This window comes from Agelaius phoeniceus, chromosome 23 (assembly GCF_051311805.1).
Source record: "Agelaius phoeniceus isolate bAgePho1 chromosome 23, bAgePho1.hap1, whole genome shotgun sequence".
In the NCBI taxonomy this organism is placed as follows: Eukaryota; Metazoa; Chordata; class Aves; order Passeriformes; family Icteridae; genus Agelaius; species Agelaius phoeniceus.
The window spans coordinates 1,810,514-1,823,928 of record NC_135287.1 but is presented as its reverse complement, the minus strand read 5'-3'; the positions used below and the strand labels follow the sequence as shown (position 1 = coordinate 1,823,928).

The window sequence follows — 13,415 nt, the reverse complement described above, 5'->3', positions numbered from 1 at the left end:
GGAAGAGATGAGGATCTGACTCCATGTTTCAGAAGGCTGATTTATTATTTTATGATATATATTATATTAAAACTATACTAAAAGAATAGAAGAAAGGATTTCATCAGAAGGCTGGCTAAGAATAGAAAAAGAATGATAACAAAGGCTTGTGACTGACCAAGACAGTCTGGACAGCTGGGCTGTGATTGGCCATTAATTAGAAACAACCACATGAGACCAATCACCTGTTGCATTCCACAGCAGCAGATAATCAATGTTTACATTTTGTTCCTGAGGCCTCTCGGCTTCTCAGGAGAAAAAATCCTAAGGAAAGGATTTTTCAGAAAAGATGTCTGCGGCACCCTCCCACCCCCCGGCCGTTCCTCCTGCGGAGCAGCCCAGGGCACTCACACACGATGTGCTCCAGGCAGGGCCACCTCAAGTGTCCAACCCCTCACTGGGGTGGCACCTTCAGAGGGTCCCCAGCTCTCCTCCCAGCCCAGCACTCAAACACCCTCTCCATTCCGAGGGCACGGCCTCAGCTGCGGAGCCCCAGGCCAGGCTTGGTGGCCTCAGCACCCCCGGAGCCCAGCGGTCACCTTGTCCCTTTGCGAGGTGGTGACACGGGCAGGTGCGAGCGGAGCGCTCGGCTCCTCCATGCGAGCGCGGCTGCTGCCACCGCCAGGCTGAACGGCAACACTGAGGGTGAGACCTGCCCAGCTCCGCCAGGTGACCGGGATCGGGGCCCAGCACTCGGGCACTCCCGCCCGGTGACCGGGATCGGGGCCCAGCACTCGGGCACTCCCGCCAGGTGACCGGGATCGGGACCCAGCACTCGGGCACTCCCGCCAGGTGACCGGGATCGGGGCCACAACCCTCGGGCATTCCCTCCAGGTGACCGGGATCGGGGCCACAACCCTCGGGCATTCCCTCCAGGTGACCGGGATCGGGGCCACAACCCTCGGGCACTCCCGCCAGGTGACCGGGATCGGGGCCCAGCACTCGGGCACTCCCGCCCGGTGACCGAGATCGGGGCCCAGCACTCGGGCACTCCCGCCCGGTGACCGGGATCGGGACCCAGCACTCGGGCACTCCCGCCAGGTGACCGGGATCGGGGCCACAACCCTCGGGCATTCCCGCCCGGTGACCGGGATCGGGGCCCAGCACTCGGGCATTCCCTCCAGGTGACCGGGATCGGGGCCCAGCACTCGGGCACTCCCGCCCGGTGACCGGGATCGGGGCCACAACCCTCGGGCATTCACTCCAGGTGACCGGGATCGGGGCCCAGCACTCGGGCACTCCCGCCCGGTGACCGGGATCGGGGCCACAACCCTCGGGCACTCCCGCCCCGTGCACCCCCGGCGCTCCGGGGACATCCCCGTGTCCTGCACTGCTCCTCTGGCGCTGGAACCGCGCAGGTGAGGAGGCGAAAATCCTCGGGAAAGCTGTGGCTGGGATCAGCTGGAACGGGCACTAAACACACACACCGAGGGGAATGAGTGCTCGCAGGGTGGAGGCAGCCGCAGACATCGGAGGAGCTGATAAGGCTCGTGTGAGTGATAACGATTTTGTCTCCAGTTATTTTTGTGCAGCTGGGAACAAGTGGCTGCAGTCAGCGCCTTGCCAGCTGGGGAGAGAGCAGCGGTTCTGCATGGTCGGGGATGGAAGCACAGCCAGCTCAGCCCCCACCACACTCCCTGGGTTTTCTCCTTGCTGGCAGAACTTGTCACAGCCTGACCGAGAGAGCACCGAGTGACACCTCAGGGTGACAGGTGAAGATGCAAAGCGAGGAGTGGAAAGAGCAGGGTTTTCCTGCAGACACAGCTTGAGGGACAGATTCAAGCCTTGGCTGCCTCAGCAACATCTCCATGTGCTGGCTGGGTTTAAACTTTTAGAGAAGCCAGAGGCCTTTTCCTGTTGGGCAGAGAGAAACTCTCACCCAACACCTGAAGGCAGAGCAGCCAGAGGTGACCATCTCCCTGCAGGCCCTACAGCACTGCCAGCATGGACCAGTGCCACCCTTTCCTCATCTCTGTGGCTTTGGGAAGCCTTGAGCTGGAGCTGAATCAGGGCTCGCAGTTTGTCACACAGCAGTGACAGCTGAGCCTCATCCTTGGTCTCAGCAGCTGCAGCCAACAACTCCCAGTTAGCACTGGGAAAGGCAGAGGCAGATCCAGCTGAGCACTGGGCACCTGGGCAGATCTGCAGGAGCAGCCTGCTCCTCCTGGACCAGCAGCCTCACCAGACCCAGCCAATATTGGCCAAACCACGTTTTCATCTTTGGTTTGCAGCCAGCACCAAAGAATGAGCAGGCCTGGTTGTCCAGAAGGAAGCTCCATGCACCTCTCTGCATTCCACACCATAGAATCAGAATGGTTTGGGAAGGGACTTTGAAATGCATCTCATTGCACCTCCCTGCCATGACCAGGGCTGACAATCACTATCCCCGGTTGCTCAGGTTCCCATCCAACCTGGCCTTGGGCACTCCCAGGGACAGGGCACAGCTGCTCTGTGCCGGGGCCTCACCACCCCCACAGGGAAGGATTCCTTCCCATCATCAGCTACCCCTGCTCCAAGGAGCTTCTACACATGTCTCCACATCCCCTCGTGATCCAGGGGCTTCAGATCCATCCACAGCAGCTCCTTCCATCCCACTTTTTCCAGAGACTCTCAAAATCCCTGCTGTTGTTCCTGCCATGCTGGCCATTATGCAAGTTCGGCTGTCTTAACTCGCTGCTGAGCATACAAGTGGGGCTGACATTTATTTAATCCTCATAGTAATGTTGACTGTGTACTTACTGAAACACCTCATGCTTATGGAAGACATTTGTTTCCAAGCAGCTTATGCTAAATTGCAGTGATATAAAGGAAACACTTATCCAATATTGACATTCACTGACTGGCAGCAGACTGCTTGAATACTCATTTATGCTGGGGGTGGGAGGGGGACGGGACAACAGGCACCTGAGAGGGAATCAGGCCTTTCCTTTCTGACCTTTTAATGAGTTAGGTGATATAAGGTTAATGACAACCTGCCCAAAATGCAAGGTGGGACTCCAAACCCTGTGGCTTCTTCCACTCACATTCCATGCTTCCATAGGGCCCACAGCACAAAGACTGATCCCTCATCCATGGGGAAGTTTGAGAAGCTCATCCCTTCCACCATTGGTGCATATTTCATAATTAGCAGGGCTCCTCTCACCTGCAGTGTGTCCTGCTGGGCACAGCTCCTCAGAAAAACCACATTATTGAACATTTTCTCTGTTATTTCCCCTCCCACAGCATTGGGGTTGCTCACCCAGAAGGCTCCTGAAACCTTCAGGAGGTGCTGCTGCATCCTCCCAGAGCCGGCCCTGCCAGGCAGGGTGTTCACCACTGCCTTTGCCTCATATTGAGCATGACAGCCCCAGAGCCCAGAACATAAATCCAGCAGCCCTTAGGAGGTGAATTAGCCACCACACGACCACACACATGTGAAACCTGCGAGGCAATTCCACCCAGCGCAAAGTAATTGCAAACAAAAGACAGCATGTATTATCCGAGTTGAAAGTCTGACCGTGCCTGCATCAATGGTTAATGAGCAGCAGTTATGGCAAAGCCCTCAAAAACCAATTACATCCTGCTCCACCCCAAATGCAGCAGACCAAGAGCTGCTGTAGCTTTTGTTGCGAGTGGGGGCGTTGAATGAACACATTAAGACAAGATCTTATCCCCAAGTTAGCATCTGAATTTAACAATGCGAGTGTTCCACCTCCCACTTCCCCAGCATGTGACACTACCCGAGGCAGGACGCCCAGAGCCCATCGCTCACAGGCACTAAAAGCACATTTAGATTTTAAGCTGTTTAATGCAAGTCGGTAAAAGGAAGAGCCATGTAACAGCCAAGCGACCTCCAGCTCCTTTGCTCCACTTTGGAGGCTGCTGCTGCCACCAGGGAAAGGCAAACACTTGAGCGTGGGTCTTGCCAGCAAGGCAATGAATAAACAGGCTGGGCTACACTCAAAGGGCATATTGAACCAGGACATCTGGTAGGCCACCGTTTCCAAGACCAAATCCCAGCATTTTCTCTGTCCTACCACAAGGAACAATTCAGAAATGGATACTTTCCTCTTCCACCTTGAGCAGTCTGGAGTACAGACGTGCCATGAGGTGCAGTGGAGGAATGGGAACCCACGAGATCTGAGCAGCACCAGGATCCTGCTGCTCAACCTTTACCTGGAAAGACGAGCACAGGTTTTAAACTTTATTTCTTCCCAGCCAAGAAACCCTGCACATCTCCTGGTTTGAAATGAGTACTGGGTTCCCACATCCCTGCAAAAGCCAGGCCATGTGCCAGCCCTGAAGGCAGGGCAGACCGCCTCAAAAACTCACAGCTCCACCAAAGGCCTTAAATCTCAGCAAATAAGAGACTGATTTACAACCAATTTGTTTCACTACCTATTGATTTATACAATACACTGTACATGGTCACTGTGGCTCTGTCGCTCTCTTTGGCCAGAGGTGGCTCTCAATGAAGCCAAAGGAAAGACTTGTATTGCATCTGAACAGAAGATAAATTAGGGCCTTCAGCAATTGTTGGTATAAATTTGCTGGGTTTTAAAGTAAATAAATAAATAAACAGAAGCTGTTTAATCCTACTGGAAGGATTCTGGAAGTGATGTAAAGCCAATTCTCCAGCAGCATTTCCATAAAGCCCCCTGCACCCAGCGTGCTGAGGAGCTGAGAGCACTGTACAAACTCGCAAAGCCGATCATTAAATCAGAGCTTTGGAGCAGCCACACTCTCCATCACAGGCTGCTCTCAGGAAGAAAACAGTTTATTCAAAGCCCTTGATCCTCAGCCAGCTCACAACCTAAGGGGCACATTGGCCTAGCCCCCCTTTATTTACAGCTACAAAAGAAAGAAGAGCACGGAGCTTTTTTATCCTGACGTTTGCAGTCCGACTATGGAGCGGCTGGAGCCGGTGCCACGCGGTGCTGGGAACCTGTCAGGGATTTCCAGGCACGTTCAGACTCCAGTTGGTGTCCCCTAAACCAACAGGAAAGCACAGAAATAATCGACATCAGCCTGAGATGTGCTGTGCATAAACTGCCTGGGCACCTCTGCTTAACCTTGGCAGGGGGAGGCGGGTGGGGAGGTGGTGTCAGCTCTGAGGAGGAACATCTGAGGGGGAACATCTGCCCAGCTCCCCTCCCTCTGGCACAGGGCACCTGAGCAAAACCCCAGCTCCTCCCTCCTGTGCTTTTCTGGGAGCTGAAACCTTGCAAGAAAAGCTGATTTGAGCAAAGTCATCAGTGGTCCTCACGTGGCTCTCACTGCAGGAGGTGCAGATGGGAGATGGGAAACCTAAATTGTGTTAAAACAGGTGTTGGAGGAGGCAATTCTGCACCATTCCTTTGGGACAGCAGAGACTGGACCACACCAGTTTTATCTTGAGGCTTATTTCAGTTCCTTTCCCATGCAGCCCAGTTGTGAACACATTGCCCCTGCCAAGCCTGCACCTTTCCACCAGCAGCACCTCACAAAGCACTCTCCAAACCACCTCTGTCTTCCACTCAACCATTTCCAGTTCACAGAACCACAGAATATCCTGAGGTGTGACCTCTTGGGCTTCAGGAGCCCTTCCTCACCATCGTTTTCAAAGCTCACTGGGTGCTTCCACTCCTTTGTACTTCATGAACAGCTCCCAGTAATGGCACTGGGCTTAGGGAAGAGCCCAACACACCCCCTGGCAAAGCTGCCCTGCTCCCCACATGGCAGGAGGAATTAACATGGAAGAGGGACCAGAGCCACAGATTTCCAGGCTTTTCCTTGACAGACTCGTGGTTGTCAGACTCAGAAACCCCCCAAGTGCCCCAGCTCTGGCACACACACTCCCAGCACCCCAAAGCTTGTACTTTCCCTCCCCATCACCCACTAACCACCCCCAAGATGTGAAAATCCTCATCTCTTGGTCCTAATCAGTGTTGGTGGGTGGAATTGGCCTGGTTTCTCTCATCAGCATAATTTCACCCTTCTCCACCTGGGGGCTGCTGCTGAGCCAGTGGGAAGTTGAGCCACTGCTGCTGCTAACGGGCCCCTCTGACAGAAGATTGTAAAGCATTTGCTTCCAGGGAGGAACCAAGTGAACTGTGAAGGAGAAAAACATACCCTGCAACACCCAGAGAACTCGGTATTCATCACCCCGAGGGAAAGCAAACATGCCTTTGGAAAGAGAGCCCCAGACAGGCAGAAATCTTCCCATCCAAGGTAAATTTAAGATGCTGCCAAATCCACCTAGTACAGGTCAGTGAGAGGAGGGGGTGGCTGTAGGTTCATCTTCAGTGCTGCTCTCCCCACAGCCCCAGCTCCCACACTGAGACACTTCCCCAGTTGTCTCCAGCCTCCCCCAGTTTGGCTGGCACTGCAGCAGGGGAGGGATGGGTGAGTTATTCCCCAGGCAGATTCATGGCAGCAGCAGTTCCTTCCCACCAAGGGTCCCACACATCCCATCTCCACAGGAGGCCACTTGTGCTGGGACTTTCTCTCCCTCCCACCAAAGCCTGGCCCTGGCAGCCTGGATGGGGTGGAAGAGCGAGTGGTACCAGGGCAAAGCAGCCCTGGAGCACTGACCCAACAACTCTCAGAAACAGCCAGCACAGGCTGCTTCAGACCATTTGCAAGGGGGAAAGACAGAGGGTGCTCCAGGGAAGGCAGTTTGTCCTCCTGGTCCCCTGGAGCAGTGAGCTGTGGGACAGATCCTCCTCCCTCCCAGGCTAAGCCATGCCCAGGTGCAGCACGGCCCCAGAGAGGAGCAAAAAGCAGCCTCCTCCTCCTTCCTCCTCCTTCCAGCTGCATTGGAAGCCCAAATTCCAGCCTGCATGAACAGCAGGACGCCAGGATATCACCAGGATGCCCATGAAATACAAACCCAAGGGCACAGGTGTACAAATCCCGTGATGGAAAATGTCCTTTTGGGGAGGTTTGGGATAAGGAGATTTTTTGTTAAGTATTGTTCAGACCAGAGATCCCAAGTGAGGTTTTTCAGCACAGGTGATCCTTCCAGCCCTGCTGCCCTTGGCTTGGGGGGATTTAATTATGGCAAATCCCTTCAAGCCACTTTGACAAGAAAACACAGCCCTGCCTGCCCCTTGCCCACAAAAAGGAGCTCCTGAAACTCCTGAAGGGCAGAGCCAAGTGATTTAGGTTGTCCCTTGAAGTGAGTTTTGGACCACCAGCTCCTCCTGGGCAAGGCAGGGCTGCCCCGTGGGTGTCCACACAGCATCCCATCCCCCTGAAACAGGTAAATGGGGTGTCCCATCCCCTCACCTTCGGGACACCTTTGTCACAGCCAGCCAGTGCCACCACATCTGGACACTGCTCGAGGGGAGGCAAACACAACACACCTGCTGGAAAAGCAGCTTCAGCACCTCCACCCAGCCTTTCCTGCCCCTCAGCACCGTGTGGCTGCAGGAATCCCGTGCATTAAATCCTGTTAGGGATCCCCTGCACGGTTTCACCCCACGGGAAGAGCCACGGCGCTGCCGACGGGGCCTTTGTTGTGCACGGGGAGCGGCAACTCCACAGAAACGCTCCTGGCTCATCCTGGAGAGAGAAACCAGCCGAGAAAACGCTCTGCAAGGCACTCTCTGTGCCTCCTAACCCGGCATGAATAAGCAGGTACCAGCTGCACGATCCTGCAGGAGTCAAAGCAGCTGAGCTCAGGCAGCAGAGCCGAGGAGCCGCCGTGGCTTCCCAGCACCAGCGCTATTAAAAAGTGCATTAACCCACATTAAAATCATGGCTGCAAAAGGAAGGAGCGGGGGGAGAGCCCAACAAATCCCGGCTGGATGCTGCTCACAAACTTCTGCAGCCCCGCTAGCAAAGTGCCATTTGACCTGCAGGGACTGACGGGGTCCGTGAGGGCAGGGAGGGTGCAGAAGGCCGGGAGCAGCTCCCGAATCGCTGCCGTGCCCGGCCCCGCCGCTGCCCTGCTGTACCAGGAGAGTTCAGATTTGTTCAGCCAGAAACCCACACGGAGGACACAGTGGGTTTCTTTTGTGCAGCAGCAAAGGCAAATGCAAACACAGCTTCCTCCCCGAAGGAATATTAGTACAAGCAGAGAGTGAGGGGAAGAGAAAAGGGGAAGGGAGGACAGTGTAGGAGCCCAACATCACATCCGAGCCCAGGAAAAGAGGAGGGAAGGATAACCAGGAGCACAGACACCACAAACAAGGCGTCCCTGCTCGGGGAATAGGGTGAAACCCAGCGTATGGTGGGGGATGTTCAGCACTGATGTCTGGCTGAGCAAAAACCAGCTGCCCGTGGAGAAGCACTACTCTCTCCAAAAGTTTTATCCTTCATTTAATCAACAGATGGACTGGCTGCGTGGGTTTGGGGTTTTTTTATCCCTTTTTCTTTTTTTTCCCAAGCATCCCCAAGCCGTACCCTCACAAAAGCTGGCGTGGGGACCACGGCGGCGTGACACAGATGGGATTTGACACCGGCGTTGGGGGGATGAGCAGCACAGAGGCGAAGCCGGGGTCTGGCTGCAGCTCAGCGTTCTCCACAGGTGACAGATAGCCCAGGGAGCAGGCACACAGCAGCATGCCAGACACAGCTTCCCAAAACGCACCCCCTTCACAAATCCTTCTTATTAAATTTTTTTTTAAATTTTTTTTTTGCGTGGGAATCAAGCAGGTTGTAAAGTTGCGGGGTGCATTCCTGCGATGCCCACGCTGCTGCCCGCGCCGTGGGGAGGCGGCGCGGGGCCGTGACACCCCCGCGGGGTGCCCACCTCCCCCGGGCTGCCCGCATTGGAACAACTCTCCTTCCTCGCACCCCCCGGCACAAATCGCTCCCCAGCCCGGCTCCACAGCCGCAGGCTCCTGTCCCCGGGCTGGAGCCGCTGCCGCCAGCCCGAGCGGCTCCTCCGCTGCACCGAAACTGAGCATCCATCGCCCTCCTGCACCGGGGGGAGCACCGGGCGGCGATGGGGGCCGGGGGGGGCTGTTATTCAGCCAAGCCGTGTTTACACACAAACACGATCCAATTTACCGAGCTGGAACAGAAAGCACTCATTTGCATACTAAAGATTTTTCGCTTATTTTTAAAGGAAAGAACGGTAAGGCGCCTCGGCGGGGATGCAGGAGGGAAAAACTCTGCAATCCTCCCTGTCTCTCCCCCGCACCCTTCTCCCCACAGCAGCCCCCGCACCCCACCCCGAGCCGGGGACCCCCCCGGGTCCGCCCCGCTCGCAAAGTGCGGGGTCCTACCGTGGCTGAGCAGGAGGCAGCCGAGCAGCAGCAGGAGCAGGTCAGCCTGGAGAGCGCTCATTCCTCAGGGTGGGCTCGGGCTCGGGCTCCGCTGCCGCTGCCGGCGGGGGCTTCAGGCCGCCGCCCGCCGGCTCCGCTCCATCGCCGCCCCCCCAGCTCCTCCCTCCCCCGGCAGCGCTGCCTTCACTGGCGGAGCCTCGGCGGCGCAGCCCGGCTTTTGGAGCGGGGGGGGAAGGGAGGGGAGGGAGCCAAAGTGCCGGGGAAAGGGGGAGTAACTTGCGCGCAGCGGGGAGGAACGAGCGCGCATCGCCCCCTCCCCAAAGCGCCGCGCAGCCAGGGGGTGAGGCTGGGCTGGGGATGCTCCTGCCTCAGGTGATGCTCGCCCCCTTCCCGGAGCTGCCGCCGCCCCAACGGGGCACCTAAAGCAGGAGCGCGAACACCTGCACGGCTCTGCCCGCCCCAGGTCAATTTAGGGTGTGGGGGTCGGTGCCCATCGATCACAGCACCCCTGGACCCCTCCTACAGTCCGTGCCTTCCCGGGGGGCACCCAGAGCCTCCCCCTGAAATACAGGGGAATACTCCCAAAAATACTCCCAAAATCCCGGGAAAAGAGAGGGGGAAATAATGTGTGTATGTCATTAATGTGTGTATGCCATCCCCCTTCCCCCCCCCCCCCCCGGAGATAAATTATATCCAACAACCTCCCACAAGTGCAGAGGGAGGGGAAATTGGGGGGGAGTCCTCTGTGAGACCCCCAGAGCTGGACCCTCATTTCCTCCAGGAGGGGAGCAGCAGCTCTTCACACCTGCATAAAAACATACATTGGAGCTGGGAATGAAAAATAAGAGAAGCCCTCCTACAGTCTGTGCCTTCCTGGGGGGTTCCCAGAGCCTCATCCTGAAATACAGGGGAATGCTCCCAAAAATACTCCCAAAATCCCGGGAAAAGAGAGCGGGACATAATGTGTGTATGTCAATAATGTGTGTATGTCGTGTCCACCCCCCTGGAGATAAATTATATCCAACAATCTCCCCATAAGTCCAGAGGGAGCTGGAGATGGAGGGGGGGTGAGTCCTCAGTGAGACCCCCAGAGCTGCACCCTCATTTCCTCCAGGAGGGGAGCAGCAGCTCTTCACACCTCCATAAAAACATACATTGGAGCTGGGAATGAAAAATAAAAAATACACCTCTCCCCCCAATAAAGTTTTGTTTGTGAGGGGAGGACCCTGTGCAAGCACTTCCTGCTGTCATTTTGCAGGACTGGGCAAAGGGACAAAAGGGCCTTTTCCCTCCTTTAATCACCATTTTAATCTTTTTTGGGTTTTTTTAACCTTCTTTATTTTCATTTTCACCCAGCAGGAGTTTGGGGGCAGAGCAGAAGTGCCCAAAAATCAAACCCACCCAATAAAGTCATTGCTTACTACTACACTTTATATGTCTACTGATGCCAGAGCCTCCCTCATCACCAGTCTGAGGGGCATGTAGGGATGGCTGAGGCAATTATTAAACCAAAATGAGAAAGTAATTACAGCTGTGGACTCTAATTACTGCAAGGTGAGTTTGGAAAAAAGGCTGCACAGCTCTTCCTGCTCTTCTGGGGCTTCCTGCTTACCTTGGTGGGACCATGGTCAAACCATGGCTACCAGTCCTGGGCTGGCTAAAAAAGGATAACTTTCTAAAATCCACTTGTGCTAACAAGCTAAACTGGTGCCAGGTGGTTAAACCTGGCTTAGGAGCAGCGTGGAGCTGAGTTTTATTGATTGAAACACAAGCACCGCACGCAGGCTCTGCTCTCAGCGCAGGGGGAGTCACCCTGCAAATAAAGAGCTTTTATTATTATTTTTAGCCTGCATCCCTAAGGAAATCAAGCTTATTTAGGTTTGTCCACGTGTGCTGGTTTGCCCATCCCTGCCTGCTCGTGTCCCTGGCAGAAAGAGGTGCAGAAGTGGGGCTGGCTGCTCAGAGCTGTCCAATTCCTGCATTTCTCCACTCCAAGGGAGACTGGCACTCCTGGAATGCATTTTCCACCAGGACATCACCTCCAGCCCTGGCAGGGATTCTGGCAGTGGCCACAGCTGCAGTGGTGTCCCCTTGCCTGGCAGGTTACAGGTGGTGCATTTTTTGGTGAGTTTTTTTTCTGGCAGCAGCACTGATTTAAATGTGCGTGGAATAAATTGCTCAGTGCCTGATTTCAGTGGGAATTAGATTTCTAAATAATTCCAAGGCTCTCCCTGTTGTGTTTCAGTTTATTCTGCAAAATGTTGTTTGCTTGCAGACGAGGGGTACTAATGTATATTAAGGCTGCTACACAAGTCAGGCTTTCCTGTGAAGCTTCAAAACACCATTAACATTTGCATGGCAATTTCTTCTTTTCCTTTCACAAAAAATATTATTCCTTGCCTGCATCCAAAACAGCAGAATTTTTAACTTCCAGGAATCATGAATATTTTTCTCTTCCTTTTTTTTTTTTTTTTCCTTCTTCTTTCTCCTTCCCAGTGAAAACATTTCAGCTGGAAAATTCTCATCATTGCAATACTGACCTTTGCAAAGGGCTTTAAATCCTTGAGTGGAAGTAGCAGGTAAGTGCGAAGTTTTATTAACTGATTACCTCTGTGGTTTCAACTACATTGGTAGTCAAATTTGATTTAGAGGACCAGGCATGTAAAAAAAAAAAAAAAAAACCCAGCTTTTTGACATAATTTTGGCTTGTTGCAGCCTGAGCAGCGTCCTGCAAGATCAGCTCCTCTCCACCTGATTCAGGAGAGCAAATCGAGTGCAAACTGATTATTAGCTGCTCCTCTCGGATATCTCATTTAAATCTGCTCTGTGTTGTGGAAGGAAATGAATCATTCCAATTAAAAAGCTGAGAAAATCAGGGAGCTGGGGGGAGCAGCCTTTGGGGAGGAATATTAAACTGGTGCTGGCAGCTCTGCCCCAGCGCTGGGCCCAGGGTGCGTTTGCAGCTGCAAACCCCACGTGGGGTCCCTCTGCACCCCCTGCTCCCCACCCGGGCATGCTGGGGCCGTGTCCACGTCTCCCCTGTGGAATCTGGGGTCACACTCCTGCCCTGGGCAGTATCTAAAGGCAAAGGGCAGTTCCAGAAGCTGGAAAGAGCAGAGGTTCAACCTCTCCCTTCCTCCTTTTATCGTCCCTCTATCAGTGGGGATAAAACAGGCAAATTCCTCTTTTCCCCCCTGCTCCCCCCTATTTTTAATTTTTTTATATTCCACATTGACAAGTGTAATAGATATGAAACACCACAACAATGAAAGCCCAGACTTTCTCGTGCCTTTGCCTCTCTTACTTCCAGGCTATTTACTGAGAAGTATTTACTGTGAAGTGCAAGAAGCAAAATGTTCTGAAAATGCTGCAGCAAAATGGAGGGGGGAGAAAAAAGAGAATAATATAAAACATGTAAGCAGCTTGATCAAAATGAAGCAATATTGACAGAAAATGGGGTTTTAAGCAGCAGGACAACAGCAACTCAGATGGATTTCATTCTTGTGGTATTACAACGCTAAGCCAAGCACCTGGAAGAGAGAGAGAGAGGAAAATAATCACGTTTCCCTGGTTTAGAAAATCTTTTCCTTGTCATTTAAAAATACACATGACAAGTGAAAGCTGTGCAGAGTCCTGCTGGAAAGGCATGGAGCTGGGACTTGAAGGTTTTCCTGCTCCTGTTTCAGAGGCTTAAAGCCTTCCCAGGCTTTAAGGAAACACATCCCTCGTGCCTCAGTTTCCCCTCTGCAGACCACCACTCCCATTTGTCACCTGCTCACAGCACAAATGCTTCCAAGGTAGGCTGAGTCCTGATTGGAAAGCAAAAAATGGGATAAAGGAATGGAGGAAGGTGCAGCTGTCCCTCCAAACAGCAGGAGAGAGGCACAGCCCTTGTCCCACCCTGCATGACCTCGCTGCAGTTTTGGGGCTGAGAGGTTGTGGAGGTGCCAAGGATACCCCTGGGGATGGCAGGCTGGGGTTTTGGGGGGATATTTGGGGCTGTGTTTTTCCTACCAGCAAACCAGGGCCATTGAGGCAGGAGGCTGAACTCCTAGGAGGTCACCCCATTGCTGTGATGCTCTTGGAGAGGGCAGAAAACAGGGAGAAAAAAAGAAAACCTTTTCACTTGGCCCTGGGTAGACACTGCTGCCACTGATTTTCCCTGCAAGAGTGAAGGCAGCT

At 54.0% G+C, this 13,415-nt stretch overlaps 1 protein-coding gene and 1 long non-coding RNA gene across 4 annotated transcripts in view; one reads left to right on the top strand and one right to left on the bottom strand.

Annotated features, from left to right (window-relative positions):
- Positions 1-9,475, bottom strand: part of KIRREL3 (kirre like nephrin family adhesion molecule 3) — a 403,514-nt gene extending 394,039 nt beyond the window's left edge. For all 3 annotated transcript variants that reach the window (XM_054647558.2, XM_077189823.1, XM_077189824.1), the window contains exon 1: positions 9,234-9,475. In XM_054647558.2, coding sequence (XP_054503533.1) covers positions 9,234-9,294 — 61 coding nt within the window. In that variant the 5' untranslated portion in view covers positions 9,295-9,475. The remainder of the gene's footprint in view (positions 1-9,233) is intronic.
- Positions 9,476-10,677: 1,202 nt separating this feature from the next.
- Positions 10,678-13,158, top strand: LOC129129478 (uncharacterized). The gene is made up of 3 exons (XR_008535444.2): positions 10,678-10,787; positions 11,730-11,812; positions 12,544-13,158. It is a non-coding gene; the product is annotated as an uncharacterized LOC129129478 (long non-coding RNA).
- The last annotated feature ends 257 nt before the right edge of the window (positions 13,159-13,415 follow it).